Below are 17,500 nucleotides of genomic sequence, written 5' to 3'. Positions count from 1 at the left end.
AAACGTAAAAGGGGTCACTTAAAACATTTAAGGAAGGTTGAGGAAAACAGGAAATACAAAAGGAGGCATATTTTTTATTTTGATTTGTGATGTTGTAAAGTTATTTTAACAACTCATTAATAATTCATGAGCCTAACAGCCTATCAAAGCACCAATAAAAAGTCACGTGTATTAGCGTTATAACCTGATAAAACACTCCTCGTTAGTATTCTTTATATAAATAATACTAATAAGGCATAGCTTGTTTTTCTTGTATGCTAATATTCACCTCTCACAATTTGAACCATTGTTTTGAGTCCAGAGGGACACACTCTTTGTGGAATGTTTTTTAAGCCGTTCAAAAAACTCGCAGCACGTGTTTTATCGGGTCTAAAAACAGTTTAACGTTAAATTGCGTCGAGAGCAGTGGCGAATAATTTGTAAAATTACTGGGAATGAACTGCACCGCCGTGACGACCGTTTTGAGACTCTATCGAGTTCGCGTATGTGGCTCGTGCTTATGCATTCGTTGCCGTTTAAAACCAGCCCATAGTCTAATTTGAAAAATGTATATTTATGAGAAAGTTTATTAAGTAATATTATTGTTACTTGCAATTCATTTAGCTTCAACGTATGGGAAAATCTGTTTTGTGAAAGTGTCTCGAAATTGAAAGAAATGATTGAGTCGTTGAAACGAAGAGGACTCAGCTGGCTGTGCCGACGTTTTTTCGAAAGTACGATATACTTAAGTAAAGAAGGGAACGTATAGCTTATGGCAAAAATTAACGGAATGAAACTTTTTCACATTGCTTTTTTAAGTATTTGCATGGCTTTTGAAAGCCAAATCCTCAAATATTAAACACTTAATGACTGGTCCTGAGGGAAACAGTTAATTTTTCTTTCCCGAGAATTTCAATGTTTCCTCGAGGCGCAGCTGAGGGAAGCATTGAGATTCGAGGGAAACAAAATTAACTGTTTCCTGAAGGACCAGTCATTAAGTGATTTGTTATATAGCACAAAAATAAAAATGTCATAGATTTTGCACTGTTGCCCGCCCAGAAACTTTTGGCGGGAAACAGTTTTATTGTTAGATGTCATGTGACCTCGAAGTAGCCAACGAGAGCACTCGCTATTGAGGGAAAAAATTCAGCTATATAACAAAGACCCTTATTAATTTAAATGGCAAAATGTTTTACTTCATGCAATTGAGGAAGTAGTTTTGTTGGTATTTTTTGTATTATACACAGCAACAGTTCTCTTGAAGTCTTGATCCTTTAAATTCTTATCCAATGCCGAAGATCTATTGCATTTTCGTTCATTTTCCGTGCATTGCCCTATTATTTTTCCACTTTTTATATTTAATTTGGAATAATTATTGCTTGGACGCTGGATTTCGGTTGTATGTAAAGCGGTGGTAAGATGAAGTAGAATCGAGTAGTTGGTTATTTGCCCTAGAGCATTCTGTAAGTTTAGTTGAAGAAAGGATATGTTTTCGATTGGCAGTTAGCGAGATGCTATTGTAGGGGCTTCAACATCTGCGACTTCGACGTCAACGAAAACGTCACCTCAAAATATAACTTTGCACTATCGCAAATTATTTTCGCGATTAGTCCAACTGGTTCGCGTCATACAATGTGGGCGAAGTATCTTAAAAGTAAAAAGAGAAAATGATAGATTCGCATTTCAAATTTTGCGTATGGTGTTTGTTGTCGTGCAGAGTACCGTGAAATATGTATTACAATGCGTGCCACACGTGCAGCACGATCGTTTTTCCCATCTTAACCAATGATTTTGGTTGCGGTCACACTTGAGAGAAACACAGTGTAACACTAGTGTTGACAGCACTCCAGAGTCAACTCTGGTGTTTTGAATCCCTGGGCTATCCTCAGGCTAGGGGAACACTGAACATTAGAACTTGATTTTATCGCCACACAAATGAAACGCCCCCAATGCGACCGCAACCATTGTTGTTTTGTGGCGTTCTGGATGACACCCGCGCCGTCGATCTTGAAGTCCCTACGTTATTCTTGTTGATTGACTTTTTTCGTTGGAGAACTGATAGTAAATAAAGAACAGGAATGCCGTGTTGTCCTCTGAATTTTTGGGGTTTTTGTTGTCACATCAGGGAGATGTGGTGGTAAAGTGAATTGCAACGTACTGAATTTTTGTTATCGCGTTGTCTTTGAGATTGAATGCATTCGCTACCCATCCAATTTCACGCCCGTAAACATTTCTTATTTCTTAGTTTGTATACTGCGTATAGTACATTGCGATTTACAGTTCTCTGAGAGAGGTAGACCACCATGCAACACCGAGGGTCTCCCAATCCTTAGGCTATTTGTACCGCAGGTTGTTGCCAGGAGGAGACTCTGGGATAATCCGGCGACAAAATTCGAATTTTTGATTGGTTGTTACGTTATAACTTCAGAAGCGCCGGCCCAAAAATCGCCCCAGATTTTGTGGGAAAATGGCCTCCATTATCCCCGAGTCTCTCTGGTTGTACATGGATATGCATAGCTATTAATCTTTATACATAACCTTTTATGTATTACATATCATTACACCGTATTGTGATAAACTTTAAATGACCTTCTCTCCTGGCGACAACCCGCTGACCAAAGAGCCTGGGGCCTCCATGGGTCCTTTAACTTCGCATAGTGTTGGATGAGATTAACAGGAAGGGTTGTGAGATGGGCCCTACGGTTTATCGTCCTTATCTGAGAAAAGAAGGTCTAACCATTTGCAGATAAAATTACAAAGACAACACTTTCACCTTAGTTATTTTAAGACTCTTGAGTGTTGGTCCAGCAGGGGGTTGTGAACCGGCGGTCTTCCGCACGAAATTCCCATGCTCAAAAACTGAGCCACCGGTTATTTGCCCCGTAGTTTCCTATTTTAACTAGTCAGTTGCAAGTTTATTTTTATTCAAACCGGTTTCTCAAAGAACTTTGAAGAGCAATGTGCGTAACAGGCACAGGAAATTGCCGGTTGCTTTCTCCAGGTATGAACTCAGTTGAAGCTCACCACTTGAAAGGCTCGCCAGGCCAGTTCGTGGAAATACGTCTTTTTTTCTTTTGTATCTTTCAATTGTTTGGCCAAGTGAGGTTGGTTATCGAATCATTAATTTAGCCTCGTGTTTCAACGCTGTAACAGGTGGGATTCTTTTGTTCCTGAATGTCAGGAGCTCTTTCTGTGTTTTTTTTAGTCATCTAACCGCTGACCAGAGAATTCCCCTAGTCCGTTGCAGTCTGAGCAATGGTCGCATAACGTATTTTTTAAACAGACCAGAATGGTGAGTTACCACTGTTATTTGTGCCGAAAGGTTTTTTTGATGTCAGTCAAGCGTCAGATTTTGACTTTTTCGATAATCCTTTTTTTCTTCTCAATGCCTCATGGTACGAGAAGATTCGGTTACATACTCCGGCGGTTCTCTGTACCAATGGTGATGCAGTACTTCGCAAAACTTCTTGTTCAGATAATTGTACACATACTACGCTCTGAGGAAGTGCGAGGTATTCAAAGCTTATTAGTCGCACACTTCAAGCCTTGTGTAAAGTCTTTAAAAAGAAATCATCTGTCAATGTTCTGAAGAAATTTCCTATATTTATACTCTTAAGAAAATCTGTCTTTTACAAGAGCTTGGCGAGTCCAACTTAGGAATCTTCATATGTGGTCGACTTGGCAATCCATGTCGTGTGGCACAATAGTGTCTCGACGTAGCTTCTGTCATGCCAATCTGAAATCCCTATGTATCAATTTGGATGATATTAGCGAGATTTAAGCAACGCTCTTACCGAACTGCGTACGAGAATGTCGTCTAAAATTTACGTTTTGCCAAAAATCAAAGAAACTTGTTTGATTGTGGCTGATTCCTTGCCTAATATCACCAGGTATCAAGGAACTTCTTTAAGACAAAGAACGTAAGTTGGGACTATAGAATTTTCATGCCTGTATTAAAAAAAATTCAGTAGCAACCTGCCGTTTCCGTTAAACGTGATGCTAAGTCTAAATTAGTTCAATATTGGCGCGACTGACTTTACTTCGACGAGAGACACCACTCCTGTTCTACAGTCATCCCTCGTTAGGGTGAAATTCATCCATTTGAGTTCTACACGCCAGTAACACGACATTTTCAGGGGACCCTAGTTTGCAGAGGAAATTTATATTACTCGCTCGTTTTTCCTGAGAGCAGGGAGCACCTGACAAAATTTGTCACGTTTTCACCTTGGCCGCTACAAACTTTCAACAATTGTAATTACTCAGCTGATGTTATGAGAAGTGACAATGTAACTGCGACACGTGCGTGTCTGTTTACGAAGCAAATTCAAACAGCCCTTTGCTTTCAATCGATCATACTTATAGGCTATTGTACAAACAATGTGCTTCCACGTGCTATGGAAAATTAGCCTAACCGATATTCTCAGGCGTATAAGTAATGTCCCAACCTTGTTCAGAAGTTTGTTAATGTTGGGATCCTAAGTATGAGCAAAAAAGAGCCACACGCACCTCATCTTGAGTAATGTATTGCTAGGTAACGTAATTATAGCGTCCGACTGGCTAATTTTAATGTCTATTGAAAAAACTGAAATGACTGGCATATGACTGGCAGAAGTGTGTTGAGTGTTTGAAACCTTCAAAGACGAACACCCCGTTAGTCATAAGGAATATTTTTATTGAGTTGACCGGCTTGTTATCATCTTGACACTTGCATTTCGATGTGATACAAACTGCATTGGCCAAACAAGAGATAGCTTCGAAGATTTCTTGTCTTGAAATGTCCCGGGAGGGTAGTGTAAGTCAGTTTTTGGAATCCCTAGGTCTTCAAGAGTTTGCCCCCGGATTTATAAAGCATGGATTTGACCGGGTTCAGGATCTTTTTTGCCTTGACAATCAAGATGCGGCTTTGGTAATTCCAGATGACAGGAAACGGGAATTTTTCATCAGAACTCTGCGTAAAGGTACTGTTACAAAATGACACGTAGTAGAAGTCATATTTAGGTGAATCAATCTCTCCAACCTAAAAAATTATTTCCACGTATTTTTTAGTTCTGTATCTTAAACCGACATTGCTTCACCTCTTTGAGAATATTTAAACCTGTTCACTGACATTTCAAAATGCTAACCTATATTCATTGCCGCTTCGTTCAGTCATTTCTTAGTAAATGCACGGAGACATACCAAAGACCAGCTTTGCGAGTTTAGTCTCAACGCACTCAAAATTCATCTTTCACGAAGATGCTTTGCTATCAAAATGAACTCCAGCATGGGATGGAATGAAGTCTTCTTTGTCGCGTTATCAGCTAAATCATGCAAATATTGACTTGTTGTATGAATGTTGTAATGACACGTGGGTAACAGTTATTTCATTCCTTTTTATTGTTAAAGTTCCGACGGCATACCAATTACCAAACGAAATAAATTTCTTAAATCTAACCATAAGTTGTGGCCACATATTCCAATATCGTTTGAAGAGCATTTCTTGTCCCTATAGCTTTCACAAGGAGAAATTTTAGACGCCATTGTACTTTGTAAATATGTCAACAACTTGTTCTACGCGCTGAAGCATAAAGCACGTGTTGGGGAACAAAGATTTGGATACAGTGTCACAGCGTTTTGTGTTCCCCCGTGTTATCTGTTCCCCCGAACACTGTGCACTAGTGCTGTGTGTTCCCCCTTCGCCATAACAATAAATATGATAGCAGAATATGAATACAGAAAGTATCCTTAACAAGCATAAAAGCTAACCTTAGGCCTAAAAACGTTTGTTTAGGCCTAATTAGGCCTAAGGATAGCTTTTATGCATGTTTAGGATACTTTCTGTATTCATATTCTGCTATCATATTTATCGTTATGGCGAAGGGGGAATACACAGCACTTGTGCTCAGTGTTCGGGGGAACAAATAACACGGGGAAACACAAAACGCTGTGATAACGGATGTTAAAATGTCCAAACAATAACGTGTCCCCTTGTACTTCCTAATTTGTACAGAGGATCCAGGATTTATGGGGCCAAAGGAAGGGAAAAGCCCAAAATTTTTCTATTTCCTAGTGGATCCCATTAACCCTAATAAAATTTGTCACTGTGATAGCAAATGCAACTTTTCCTTCAGATCCTCAGTCGGTGAAAGTATGGCTTCAGTCGGTCGGGCTCGACCAATACTATGATCAGTTCCAGGCCTCTGGTTTCACGAATCTGGCACAGTGTTCCAACCTGAGCCTGCAATCATTGCATGCACTGCGTGTAAACCTCCCTGGACACAAGAAGAGGCTCTTCAGAGAAGGTGAGAACCGAGTGACATGAGCTGGTTCAAATAAACTCAGTCTATCAAATTGTCAAAAACAAAGTTATTTCTGTCCATAGTAGTCGCTTAAGTTAAAAATAACTAACAATGTTTACAAGTGACTAATTGAACGACGGATATCAGATTTTCGGCATTTTTATTGGCTCACCGGACACAGGCTATTAGTTCATATACCTTCTGTACCTAATATGGTCAAGAAACGCGTCAGCAATAAAGCGAGCTGAAAACATTTTTACAGCTCTGAGAAAAAATGGCCGACAAAAGCCGTTTTGGACCGGGATTGACCGAGGCAGAAATCGACGCTTTGGTCGACTATACTACCCACGAAAACACCAAAGAAGAGGTGTTGATCCTGGAGTTTTTACTAATAAAACAATTATTCTTCTCGGGCTTACTGGATATAAAATGGTTATCTATCACTTCATATCCAGCGCGCCCTCGTAGAAATAATTGTTAATTAACCATGTGATAGTTATAACTTGAAAGGAACCTCCATTTCAACAAAAAAATTAATTTAAATCACAGGAGATAAACGTTACAGTCAAGCCAGTCTAAAGTATTTTCAAAGAAAGTGTTTATATCCGAAATAAATAAGTTTTAGAATCGGCTATTTTTGTTTTCAAATTTCGCGGGCGCCGCCATCTTGAATCCTTGTGACGTATTACGGTTGTCCCCTTGTTCTGACACGAAGAGCTTTTGTCTAATAACAATAGGGCAACCGTAACACGTCACAATTATTCAAGATGGCTGCGCCCACGAAATTTGAAAGTGAAAATAAACGATTTTAAGATTCACTTTTCTTGATATAAACACTGTTTTAAAAACAAATTTCGAACAAATTTGGTCGTAAACATAATTTCCTTTGGTTTAAACTTATTCTGTAGTAAGAGTGGAGGTTCACTTGAAGTTAAAATTATTTCTTTTCAAAAACACTGACTTCCTTTCAGCACAAGGCCTGCTAGGAAGTTTAAAAGTGATGGCAGAGGGAGCCTGGGAAGAGCATGCACAATTGAGTGGTGGAAGGTGAGTAAGAGACAAAGCCTTTTTTTTAACACAGAACTCTGGGTAGTTTTAGCAGGTGTACCGTGTACACTGAAGTATGTCTCCAAAATGAGAAACAGCAACAAAACTGTGTAGACAAGAATAGAACAATTATTTTTAGAAAGAGCTCGTTTGGATGGAGGACGATTGATATTGGGAAAGAAAGAAAAGGAAGAGAAAATCGAGTAAAAAACCGAGAAGGAAAAAAGGCCACTGGAAAGCAGAAGAAGAAGAATTCTCCCGCATTCCGTCCGGGTTACGAGCGGGATCTTAAATTTCCTTACAGGTTTGGTAAATTTCTTTGTCTCACAGCTGACGTTTTACCTCCTGGTGACTCGAGGGACCATCGCGACAACTCGAGAGAAGTCGAATCACACTTTTTAAGAAAACAAGTAAAGTTCATGATCGATTCTGGAAGCGATATTGTGACATTGGATGATGACGTCATCAAGGAATTAAAGCTGCCCGTGATTGGCCGATGTCAGCAGGAAGCAGCAGGGGGAGTCACTCGGGAAGTGCCAGTACACAACGCTTGTCTGGGCATTGGAGAGAAGAAGTTGAACATTACGGTAAGGCGATTGCAATTGTCACGTTTAAACACAAGGAAAATTCAATTCAGGGTGTTGTCTCTTGATCAAAACTTTCGTTTGAACAACTTTTTGGAAGTATAACACGATTTCGATTAAGTTTACCATGTCTGATACAGACTTATATAGTTCTTGCTATTTATGCTAAATGAGTTAGCTCTTGAAAAACAAAACAAAAAACAAAAACAAAAACAAAAAATAAATAAATAAGAAGTTGAGATTTATTTTCAGGTTGTTCCAGACAAAATCAACACCCTGGGAACACCTGTAATGTGGCAATTTCGTCATCGCATTGAAGATGATAAACATTTGTGGCTTGCCAAGGATGCGGACTAGACTCTGAGTGAAAATACACACTGATCTGTTGTAATGACGTGCAAGATGTATGTATCATGAAACTGTATATCAATATGATGAAAAAAGAATAAAGTTACTCTTTTTTGCTAATCTGACATGTCTAGACATGTTTCAAGATCCACATAAAACGAGTTCTTTGGGGGCGCTTTCCATTCGACCGAAAATTCTGAAAAAACCGGGTAAGAAATCAAATGGAACTGAAATAATCCGGAAAAAAAATCGGAAATTTGGGTATAGCTCGCGAAGTGGTCCTGAAGTTCCGGAATTTCAAAATGGTGGCATTTAAATAATCTTTTGTTTTTATTCAAATTAGCCCTTGATTCCTCGTTCTTAAGCTTAAAGTTAAAAAGAATATTTTGCCTTGAATGAGGCATCAAGGTCTAATTTGAATAAAAACAAAAGAATATCTAAATGGCGGCCATTTTGGAAAAAGGTGTATCGGTTCGATCACATTGGGGCTTAGTTGTAGATAGAAATCGAAATATACTTCATACATTGTACTGCACTGACTTGGCTACGCCTTAATACTGATTCTCGTTCATTCTTCAGTCTCCCGTATAGCATAACAGAGCCTGTTAGCCAAAATTATCGAGGAAGTGAATAAAAGGGAAATAATAACTTAACTAAGTAAAGTACGATCGTCCGGGTGAGTGTAGTCCTGAGAAGGACTGTTTGAGATGACATTGACTGACGTTTCGACAACCTGAGCGGAAGTCATCTTCAGAGTCAAGTGATGACTTCCGCTCAGGGTGTCGAAACGTCAGTCAATGTCGACTCAAACAGTCCTTCTCAGGACTACACTCACCCTGACTATCGTACTTTACTTAATTATGATATGAGTCCTGGGTTCAAACCATTTACGAAAAGAGAAATAAGCTTGAAAAAGAAAAGTGCGCGCGAATTGTCCTTTGCCTTCTCTCTGTATTGTACAAATGTTAAAACCTGTAGCCGCGGTTATAAGCATGGAAAATGTCCCATTTCCTTGCGTTTGCATTTCACACGTGTGAACCGGGGAAACGCAAAGGCAAGGTAAAAAACATACACAGGTTCATTCTCCTCCACCATCTTGGAACTGCGCCTGCGTGTATTACTTCCCTTGCGTTTGCGTTTGACGCGTGAACTTCGTTTGCATCTGCATTTGCCGGTTTGCACTGCAAATAAATGATTTGCTTCGCACCGTGTGAACCAGGCTTTAATGGGGACTTAAAGATCTTTGACGGCGATGTCGACGAAAAGGTCACCTCAAAATAGAACTTCCGGCTCACATTATCGGAGGGTGTAAAAAGTGAAGATTGCAGGTTGCAGGTTGCATGCGGTTGCAGGTCATCGTTTTACCATAACTGAAACAACCCAAACCTTTACAAAAATGCTAACCTTGGGCTTAAACATTATTTTTTAGGCCTAATGTTTTCTATAGTAAAGTTTTGGGTTGTTTCAGCTATGGTGAAACAGTGACCTGCAACCTGCAACCTGCAACCTGCAGTTTACACCCTCCAGCACATTATTCGGTGTCGTTCACGTCGTACAATGTAAGCGAAAAATCCTTGAAAAATAAATAGCAGTTTCAGAGTAACAATGGAGAATAGAAGATTTGTATGCTCGCGATGCACTTCCTTAAAACCTCACATTTGGTGATTTCACATCGTTGTTACACAGAGTACCGAGCTAAAATGTGCGTCGCATGCGCAGCACGATTTTATTTTTCCACTGTCAGCTAATCACAATACTGTTTTGTGGCGTTTTCGTCGATGTCGCCTGTCGCCGCCGTAGATCGTAAAGTCCCTAATGTCTTGCATATGAACCGCTTTCAGTGACATCTTAACTTGGGCGTGTATTTTGCCGGTAAAATCCGTTCTCAGGTTAAATTCGTTTTAACCTAGGTTAACTTGGTGATCCTCATTTTACCTAGGTTGAATACGCACTCAGTTGAATTGAAGAACTTTTTTTGGAGCCTAAGTTAAGCTTAGAAAAAACCAGGGTCAGGTTAGGATTAGTCTTGGTTATTATACGTGGATATCTATTGACTTATGATACAAAAGTAAATAATGGATTGAAAAGAACTGTGTTGGGTTGCGCATGTTCGTCGTTGTAGTGTAGTGGTGAAGACAGGACTAAAGATCGGTTCGAGTACCGGTAAGTGCATAGTACAGTTTTTTGTTCCCTTACTATGTTGTGATGTTGAGACTGAATGGGTAATTGTATGAATAGAGAAACCGGTAATATGAGGTGAATCCCAAAGGAACAAACTTGTAAAGAAAACCCACGTGCGAACAAAATTGCATGTCCAGTTGATGTGAATAATTCTGTACAAACGAGGGTTGGTGGTGCATTTTTGAACCTATTGTAGGTAAAAACGGATTCAAGCTGAGAGCAGATTTGACCGACAACATGAACACCAGGATTTAGGTCTTCGTGTTTGTCACGTGTTTTTCCCATGATCAGCCGCCAATCCCATCACCGCGTCCTCGACTTTGTAGCTCATGCGCATGCGACAAAGATACTATAATCAACAATACCGTTGTTAACTTTAACCTACACTGACAAAAACTCAGTTTTGTATTTGATCATTTTTATTGAGTTCAACGCGTTGAATACAAATACTTTTAAAGCTCTGTTGATCTTCGTATTCTAGTAAAAAGCGGCTCTGGAAATCTCTTGCCAACATGTGAGCTTCCACTGACTTCTGAAAACAAATAGAACGAGAAATCATTGTAAGGGTATCATAGTAAGGCCAGGGTAAACAACTTCAACATCCGTTCGATTTTGTTGAATGATGTTGAACGATAATGACTGCTGGGATGGGCAAAAGGTTTCAACACATCATCAACATTTGATTCAACAAAGCTTCACGAGAAACCGCGGTTGCTTTTATGAATACGGAGTTGTTACTATGGATACGTTTTTGCAAAACGTTGGCCGTGTAGCACTTATATTTGAACAGACTTCACTGATTAGAGTGAAATTTGAATTGCTAAGTTTCTACCCCATATGAACCATGTGAGCGTCAGCCCTACTGATGGAAACGGGCCCACACAAGGACAGAGAAAAAGTCTGGCCAGGGTGGGAATTGAATCCACGACCTTCGGGTTAGATCACCGCTGCTCTACCGACTGAGCTACAAAGTAAGGCCGTGACTTTAACATCTTCAGTTCCCACGGCCTGCTCCCGTCTGACTTTGTAGCTCAGTCGGTAGAGCAGGGGAGATCTAACCCGAAGGTTGTGGGTTCAATTCCCACCCTGGTCAGAGTTTTTCTCTGTCCTCGTGCGGGTCATTTCCATTAGTAGGGCTAACGCTCACATTGTTCATATGTGGTAGATACTTAGCACTTCATGTTACACTCTAATCAGTTAAGTACGTCATTGAGAGACCGATTAGTGCCCACACAAGCACGCGCATACCGTTAAAAGAAAGAGGCAAACGGCCTCAAATTCATTCAACATTCCCGAAAACAAGAGCAATGTTGAATGGTTATAGACCTCATTCACGACAGCCACCATGTTGGATTTGCTATTATCATGCAAATTAGCTACACACTTCTGAGGGGGCAAACATCGCAAGTTCGAGAGGTTACAACGAACATCTTCGCCACACAGATGATTTGTTTTACGTTCATTGAATGTTTATCACCTAAGTAGTAAAATAGAATGCTTACACAAGTTACTTCGATGTTTTTTTTTTTGTGAAAAATGAGCAGATAACGAAGTAGAAAGTCAAAATGTCGGAGGTAATCAAAAGATATAAAATGATTAAAAAAGGTACTTAAATCTAAATTCTAAAATTTACTTTTAGCAATGTTAATTCAATATTTCGACGAGCCGATTTTCCGCAATTTGCCTTTATTCCAATGTTTGCCCCCCAGCGTAACGCATGGCTAATTTGCATGACAACATGAAAACCAACATGGCGGCTATCGTGAATAAAGCCTATTGAAGCAAAGTTTAATTAAACTCATTCAACATACTTCAACACGGTTGAAAGGGGGAAGCAAACGGTTTCGACATCTCTGTTCAACAAAATCGAACTGATGTGGGAAGCAATGTTGAAGCCGTCATAGGGAGGTGGCACTCCTTATATATAATTATTGATCCATCTGAATCTTCCAAGTCTTTCAATCTGTTCCCGTTCATTTGTTACGGCCATAAAATAATTAAATGGATACAAAAGGATCACACGAACATCATGGAAAGGTTTTTCATGTCAAAACAAATATAACGCTGTTGCAAAGGCAAACATTAAAATGGTAATAGAAACGAAAAGATGTAAATGACTGTGGGTTAAAAAAAATCCTTAGAAAACTTGACAAGACACGTTCAAAACTGATTATTTATTAAATTTGAGTGAATACCTTATAACGACTCGTCTGACCCAGAACCAGGATTGATAAACACTTTGGCGACATTGAGCTGGGCGAGCCCTTTATCTTCTCCGTGCGTGTTTGTCACTCTACATTCGTACGAGCCACTGTTCTCATGTGTTGCGGCTTGTATGCTTAGCCTGGAGCCAATCACTTCTCCATTGCTGTTTTTGATGCTGGATTGAGACATCCTTCCAAGGAAATCCGCTGAATAGCAATTAAAAACAGTCACCCAGCATGGATTTGGCGTTCCCTTTGAAACCAGCGCAGCTGTATAACTGTTTTTTTTAACTTGAATCATAATAAAAGTTCAAGGCTGCGATGCACGCAGTTTTCATGTTTTTATTATTGTTTTCAGTTTCCGTTTGCTCTAATCTGGATCTTGCAATTAGACAAAGACTAAAAACAGCTTAAGAGAGGTTTACGAAATCAGAGAACAAAAGTAGGGAGGCGGGGTGGCCTCATGGTTAGTGCGCTCGACTCCGGATCGAGTGGTCCGGGTTTGGGTCCTGGTCGGGGACATTGTGTTGTGTTCTTGGGCAAGACACTTTACTCCCACAGTGCCTCTCTCCACCCAGGTGTATAAATGGGTACCGGCGAATTCAATGCTGGGGGTAACCCTGCGATGGACTGGCATCCCATCCAGGGGGGAGAAGAAATACTCCTAGTCGCTTCATGCTACAGAAACTGGAGATAAGCGTCGGCCTGATGGGCCTCTAGGCTCGTAAGCAGACTTTACCTTACCTTACCATATTGTTGCATGTTCTGTGTCATAGCCTACCACTGCGGCCTCGCCCTACCCTACCCTACCCTCTCACCCTTGCTTCCCATCTCCCTGGTTGGAAGAGTCGCGAACTATTCCACCTCTCTCCAAGGTCCTCTCGGCTTACAAAATGCCGCCTACCAGCTGCCATGGTGAAAGCCGCGAAAGCCCTGGGGAACAGGGCTGCTCTTTATTTTGTAGTTGGCTTACCAGCTATATCTTTCAAGAATTCCCACTTGTAAGTCGGCGTTGGGATTCCAGTTGCGAAACAGCTCAAATTCACATTATCATTTTCGTTTATGTCGATCAGGGGATCTATCTTGATAATTTGTGGCCTCGCTGCAAGTAAAACAGTTGACACGACCGTCAAATGATATGATTAAGTCGAGAGTAACTGCGAAGGAATGATGCGAGATTACAGGGCTAGAAAATACCTTCAAGTCACAGTCGGATCTGGTTTTGTTTGGCCAATTAACTCACCAAGAACAGGAGCCCATCAAGTGCTGCTTCTATATACACTTATTCCTTGAATCAAAACTTTCTCGAGTTAAGTTTATTTTTAGAAGTCCTTTTTTCCCGCGAAAAGTGTCGGCGAAACACGAAAAAAATTCCAGCGTGATGCGTGTTTTTGGGTGACATGACGTAAAACGACAGCACTTTCATAGCTCTGTTTTGATTGGGCTTTTAAACTCGTATTCCTCTCCCCCCCCCCCCCCCCTCCCCTTCACGAGAGGCGTTCTATTAATAACTCTACTCGAGAAAGGATAATGTTGCCTCCGAGGCCGAGTATGAAAAGTAGAGGCTCCATTTCATGGGCTCCTGCCAGGAACCAGGAAGCGCTAGAATTTTAGGCCAAGGATTCGATCAGGAACATCCCTCCTTCGCTGCACCGATAAAACGTTCCTATGCTGCTGATGGTCTCTTCATCGCTACTGGCCCATCTAATTAAGTCTACTTTTTTCCATCTCATCGCCCCAGGCGTGTTTCTAAGATCATATATAACCATGCAATACCAACCTCCACAGTCCGATGGCGAATTAGCACCCAGTGTGAGAGTGGATGTCCCGTTGGGGCATGGTATGCAACTCATCTGTTGGACCTTGTCTTGATATGTATTACGTGGACAGTGGTGACAGTTTGGTCCCAGTCCAGTCTCAGAGAACCGCCCTTTGGGGCATTTGGCTTAAATAATATAAACAGTCAAAAGAAGAAAAACGTTACAAGATAATTCGACGAATAAAAAGTGTGGCAATTTTATCTCACCACAATTCTTGTTTTCTTTGAAAAACTCGTTGTATTGTTTCGTTGAATTCCTGAGATATGTTCTTTGGTTTGCTTTATCCAATGAACCCGCAAGAGACAAACTAATTAAAAATTAGCTTGCAAACATTTTTTGGAAATCCTCAGCAATGTGCAATCACTTGGATATAGCTTGCTGCCATTTAGGCCAAAGAGTTATATATAATAATCAAGGAAGACTCAGTGGAGTCGTGGAAAATTTGGGGTTCCTGGCGGTGGGTATCCACAGGTTGTGCAAGCAGGTAAATGTGTTGTCAGCGCCATCCTTTTTTCTAATGAATATGCTTCATCTTTTGTACGGTGAGAAGCTCAGATTTGACTTACGTTTACAATCTGAACTTGATTTTGCTCCTGGCAGCGACGAAGTTCCTGGAGGACACGTCAGAACGCACTGCAACTGTCCCTGTTGGTTGTTGTGGGTCCCCGCTGGACACGGGCTGCAGTCTGTCACAGAGGATTTGAACGTACCACTAGGGCATTTAGCTGTAAAAGATTTTATTAAAAGAAACAATCGTGAGTTCCTTCATCAAAATTAGAGCTTTAGCCAGCTCAAAGGTCGCAACCGGCCAGCAGAAATGTCATCGGTCTCACTCGTAAGGAAGATTCATACCTGCAATCTTGGACAAACCTAGTTAGTGAAAAGTGACACACCACTATAAAATGGTCATTCCCCAATTTGTCTTAACATACTTCCCCCCCCCCCCTCCCCTTAATCCAATGTGGGTTTAGAAACGGCCAAAGTCTTTTCACCACACTATCAACACTGGTATGAAGGGGAGGGGGGAAGAGAGGGTAGGGGGCCAATATTGTAGGTTGTGAGTGCATGTCCAATGATGTTCAAACCGAGAATTTTCCCAAGAGGTTTGTCCAAGACTGTGGCTCTCTTTTCACTATTTTTTTACAGTCATGTTTATTTGGAATACTACAATATTATAATTGCCGATTTGTCGTTTCTTAACATTTTTCCGAGGCTGACGGACAAGATCCTGATTAAGCTATGTCCTGCATTATGGGGAACTTAAATGGCAGGTTATTTTTCCGATCATAAAAAGTTCCTCAAGATTCTAAGACTGGCCTCATACACGTACAGTAAAACTGGCCAAGTTGGTCTCAGACGCACCAGCCCTACGAAGAAGTAGGAGAAAATACAGGCACTTATTTGCCTTCTTTACGATGGCAAGGGCAAGCTATCAACTGCTTGCGATCTCAGGTGCGGCGTACCGCAGGGCAGTGTACTGGGTCCTATCTATATTATTTTATATTAATGATCTCCCCAACTGCCTGCGGGCCGCTGCGCCAAGGATCGTTGCTGATGACACAAACATTAAGCTATCGGCTAAAACGTTAACTGAACTCAAACAAGTCTTGATCCCCGAACTAAGTAACCTAAAGTAGCCGACAAAAATCAGTATACATGATTTAAAAGAAAGCAATTTGAAAACAATTAAGTTTAACTATACATGTTCAAAACATGGTTAAGGTTTGGTGTGAACGGGGCATTAGTTTAAATGTTGCCAAAACTGAACTGATGATTATTGGGTCAGGGCAGAATTTAACTGTTCAAAATGAAGACGTTGAAATAAGAATTGACGATCAATTACTACTACCACTACTACTACTACTACTACTACTACTACTACTACTACTACTACTACTACTACTACTACTACTACTACTACTACTACTACTACTACTACTACTACTACTACTACTACTACTACTATTACTACTACTACTACTACTACTACTACTACTACTACTACTACTACTACTACTACTACTACTACTACTACTACTACTACTATTACTACTACCACTACTACTACTACTACTACTACTACTACTACTACTACTACTACTACTACTACTACTACTACTACTGCTACTACTGCTACTGCTACTGCTACTGCTACTACTGCTACTACTGCTGCTGCTACTGCTACTACTAGTAGTAGTACTACTACTACTACCACTACCACTACCACTACAACTACTTCTAAACTGTATCACTTATGTGGTTATTGCACTTAAGATCGTATGAAATTGTTAGCCCTAGTATTTTGGCGCACTGAACAACAGATAAATCCTGACCGTCTACGCTGGTTGGGTCAAACGAGTGTTTCAACTTCTTAAAGTCAATTCTAAGTTCTTTGCTGCATTTAACTGCATTAGACTGTCTCTGGACAATGCTACGACCTTGTCAACAGCAGATTGGACATCACTCTGGTGGGCGCGAGGAACAACCTCGGCCACCGTAATGTCGTCTACGTACTTCAAGGTACAGATATCGGATATTCTCAGGTCGGTAATCATGAGAAGAAACAGCCACGGGCCCAGCTTGGTCCCTTCAAGGGACACCTGCAGGAACTGGACCCCACCCAGCAGAGCAATCAGATGAAAGCTTTGCAACGCTTGCGGCGGTTAGTCAGAAAATCAACGATCCAGTTAGCCACACCACGTGGGACATAAGGGTTGAAGATCTTTTGGAGAAGAAGGCTGTGATCAATCAGGTCGAATGCCTTTCTCATTTTAATCGAACAGCAGCAGCCCCGAAGCCGTCAGTGGCTTGAGAATAATGGTGAACCATGGAAATGAGCGCATGAGTAGTAGAAGACTTGGAAATATCCATGTACTGATCAGGATCGATAATCTGAAGCACAGCTGGATCTAGGTGCTTAAACATAACAAAGTCCTCCGCCAGTTTAGGTATAGAAGGGGTCAGGGAAATCGGATGTAATAGGTTGTTGTTTGGGTGGAAGAACAACGTCGGCCTCTTTCCATGACTAGGGTAGACTCTGCTCCTCAAAGCTGCAGTTC

At 40.8% G+C, this 17,500-nt stretch overlaps 3 protein-coding genes across 5 annotated transcripts in view; 2 read left to right on the top strand and 1 right to left on the bottom strand.

Annotated features, from left to right (window-relative positions):
* Window positions 1–2,067, top strand: part of LOC137999504 (phospholipid-transporting ATPase IA-like) — a 52,448-nt gene extending 50,381 nt beyond the window's left edge. For both annotated transcript variants that reach the window (XM_068845282.1, XM_068845283.1), the window contains one exon: window positions 1–2,067. This exon is cut by the window's left edge and continues 852 nt beyond it. The gene's annotated coding sequence lies outside the window, so the exon portion shown is untranslated.
* A 1,225-nt stretch (window positions 2,068–3,292) lies between these two features.
* LOC137999505 (ankyrin repeat and SAM domain-containing protein 1A-like) lies at window positions 3,293–8,312 on the top strand. Its single transcript, XM_068845284.1, has 5 exons — window positions 3,293–4,937; window positions 6,090–6,260; window positions 7,229–7,304; window positions 7,609–7,891; window positions 8,141–8,312. The coding sequence occupies exons 1-5, from the start codon at window positions 4,754–4,756 to the stop codon at window positions 8,243–8,245; spliced, it is 819 nt and encodes a 272-aa protein (XP_068701385.1). The 5' UTR covers window positions 3,293–4,753; the 3' UTR covers window positions 8,246–8,312.
* Window positions 8,313–10,817: 2,505 nt separating this feature from the next.
* LOC137999503 (sushi, von Willebrand factor type A, EGF and pentraxin domain-containing protein 1-like) overlaps window positions 10,818–17,500 on the bottom strand; it is a 50,307-nt gene continuing 43,624 nt past the window's right edge. Inside the window, exons 16-20 of one of the 2 annotated variants that reach the window (XM_068845280.1) lie at window positions 15,008–15,166; window positions 14,402–14,566; window positions 13,595–13,723; window positions 12,613–12,828; window positions 10,818–10,949 (exon numbers count right to left, since the gene is read on the bottom strand). In XM_068845280.1, coding sequence (XP_068701381.1) covers window positions 12,614–12,828; window positions 13,595–13,723; window positions 14,402–14,566; window positions 15,008–15,166 — 668 coding nt within the window. In that variant the 3' untranslated portion in view covers window positions 10,818–10,949; window position 12,613. The remainder of the gene's footprint in view (window positions 10,950–12,612; window positions 12,829–13,594; window positions 13,724–14,401; window positions 14,567–15,007; window positions 15,167–17,500) is intronic. The other variant, XM_068845281.1, reaches the window with a different exon arrangement.

Source organism: Montipora foliosa, chromosome 4 (genome assembly GCF_036669935.1).
Source record: "Montipora foliosa isolate CH-2021 chromosome 4, ASM3666993v2, whole genome shotgun sequence".
Lineage (NCBI taxonomy): Eukaryota > Metazoa > Cnidaria > Anthozoa > Scleractinia > Acroporidae > Montipora > Montipora foliosa.
Note: the sequence above shows the minus strand (reverse complement) of the source record. Positions and strands in the feature narration are given on the sequence as shown.

Coding starts and splice junctions, on each gene's coding strand:
- LOC137999505 (XM_068845284.1), top strand. CDS start 4,754: ATGTCCCGGGAGGGTAGTGTAAGTCAGTTTTTGGAATCCCTAGGTCTT. Junction 6,261..7,228: donor GAAGAGGCTCTTCAGAGAAG/GTGAGAACCGAG, acceptor ACTTCCTTTCAG/CACAAGGCCTGCTAGGAAGT. Junction 7,305..7,608: donor GCACAATTGAGTGGTGGAAG/GTGAGTAAGAGA, acceptor ATTTCCTTACAG/GTTTGGTAAATTTCTTTGTC.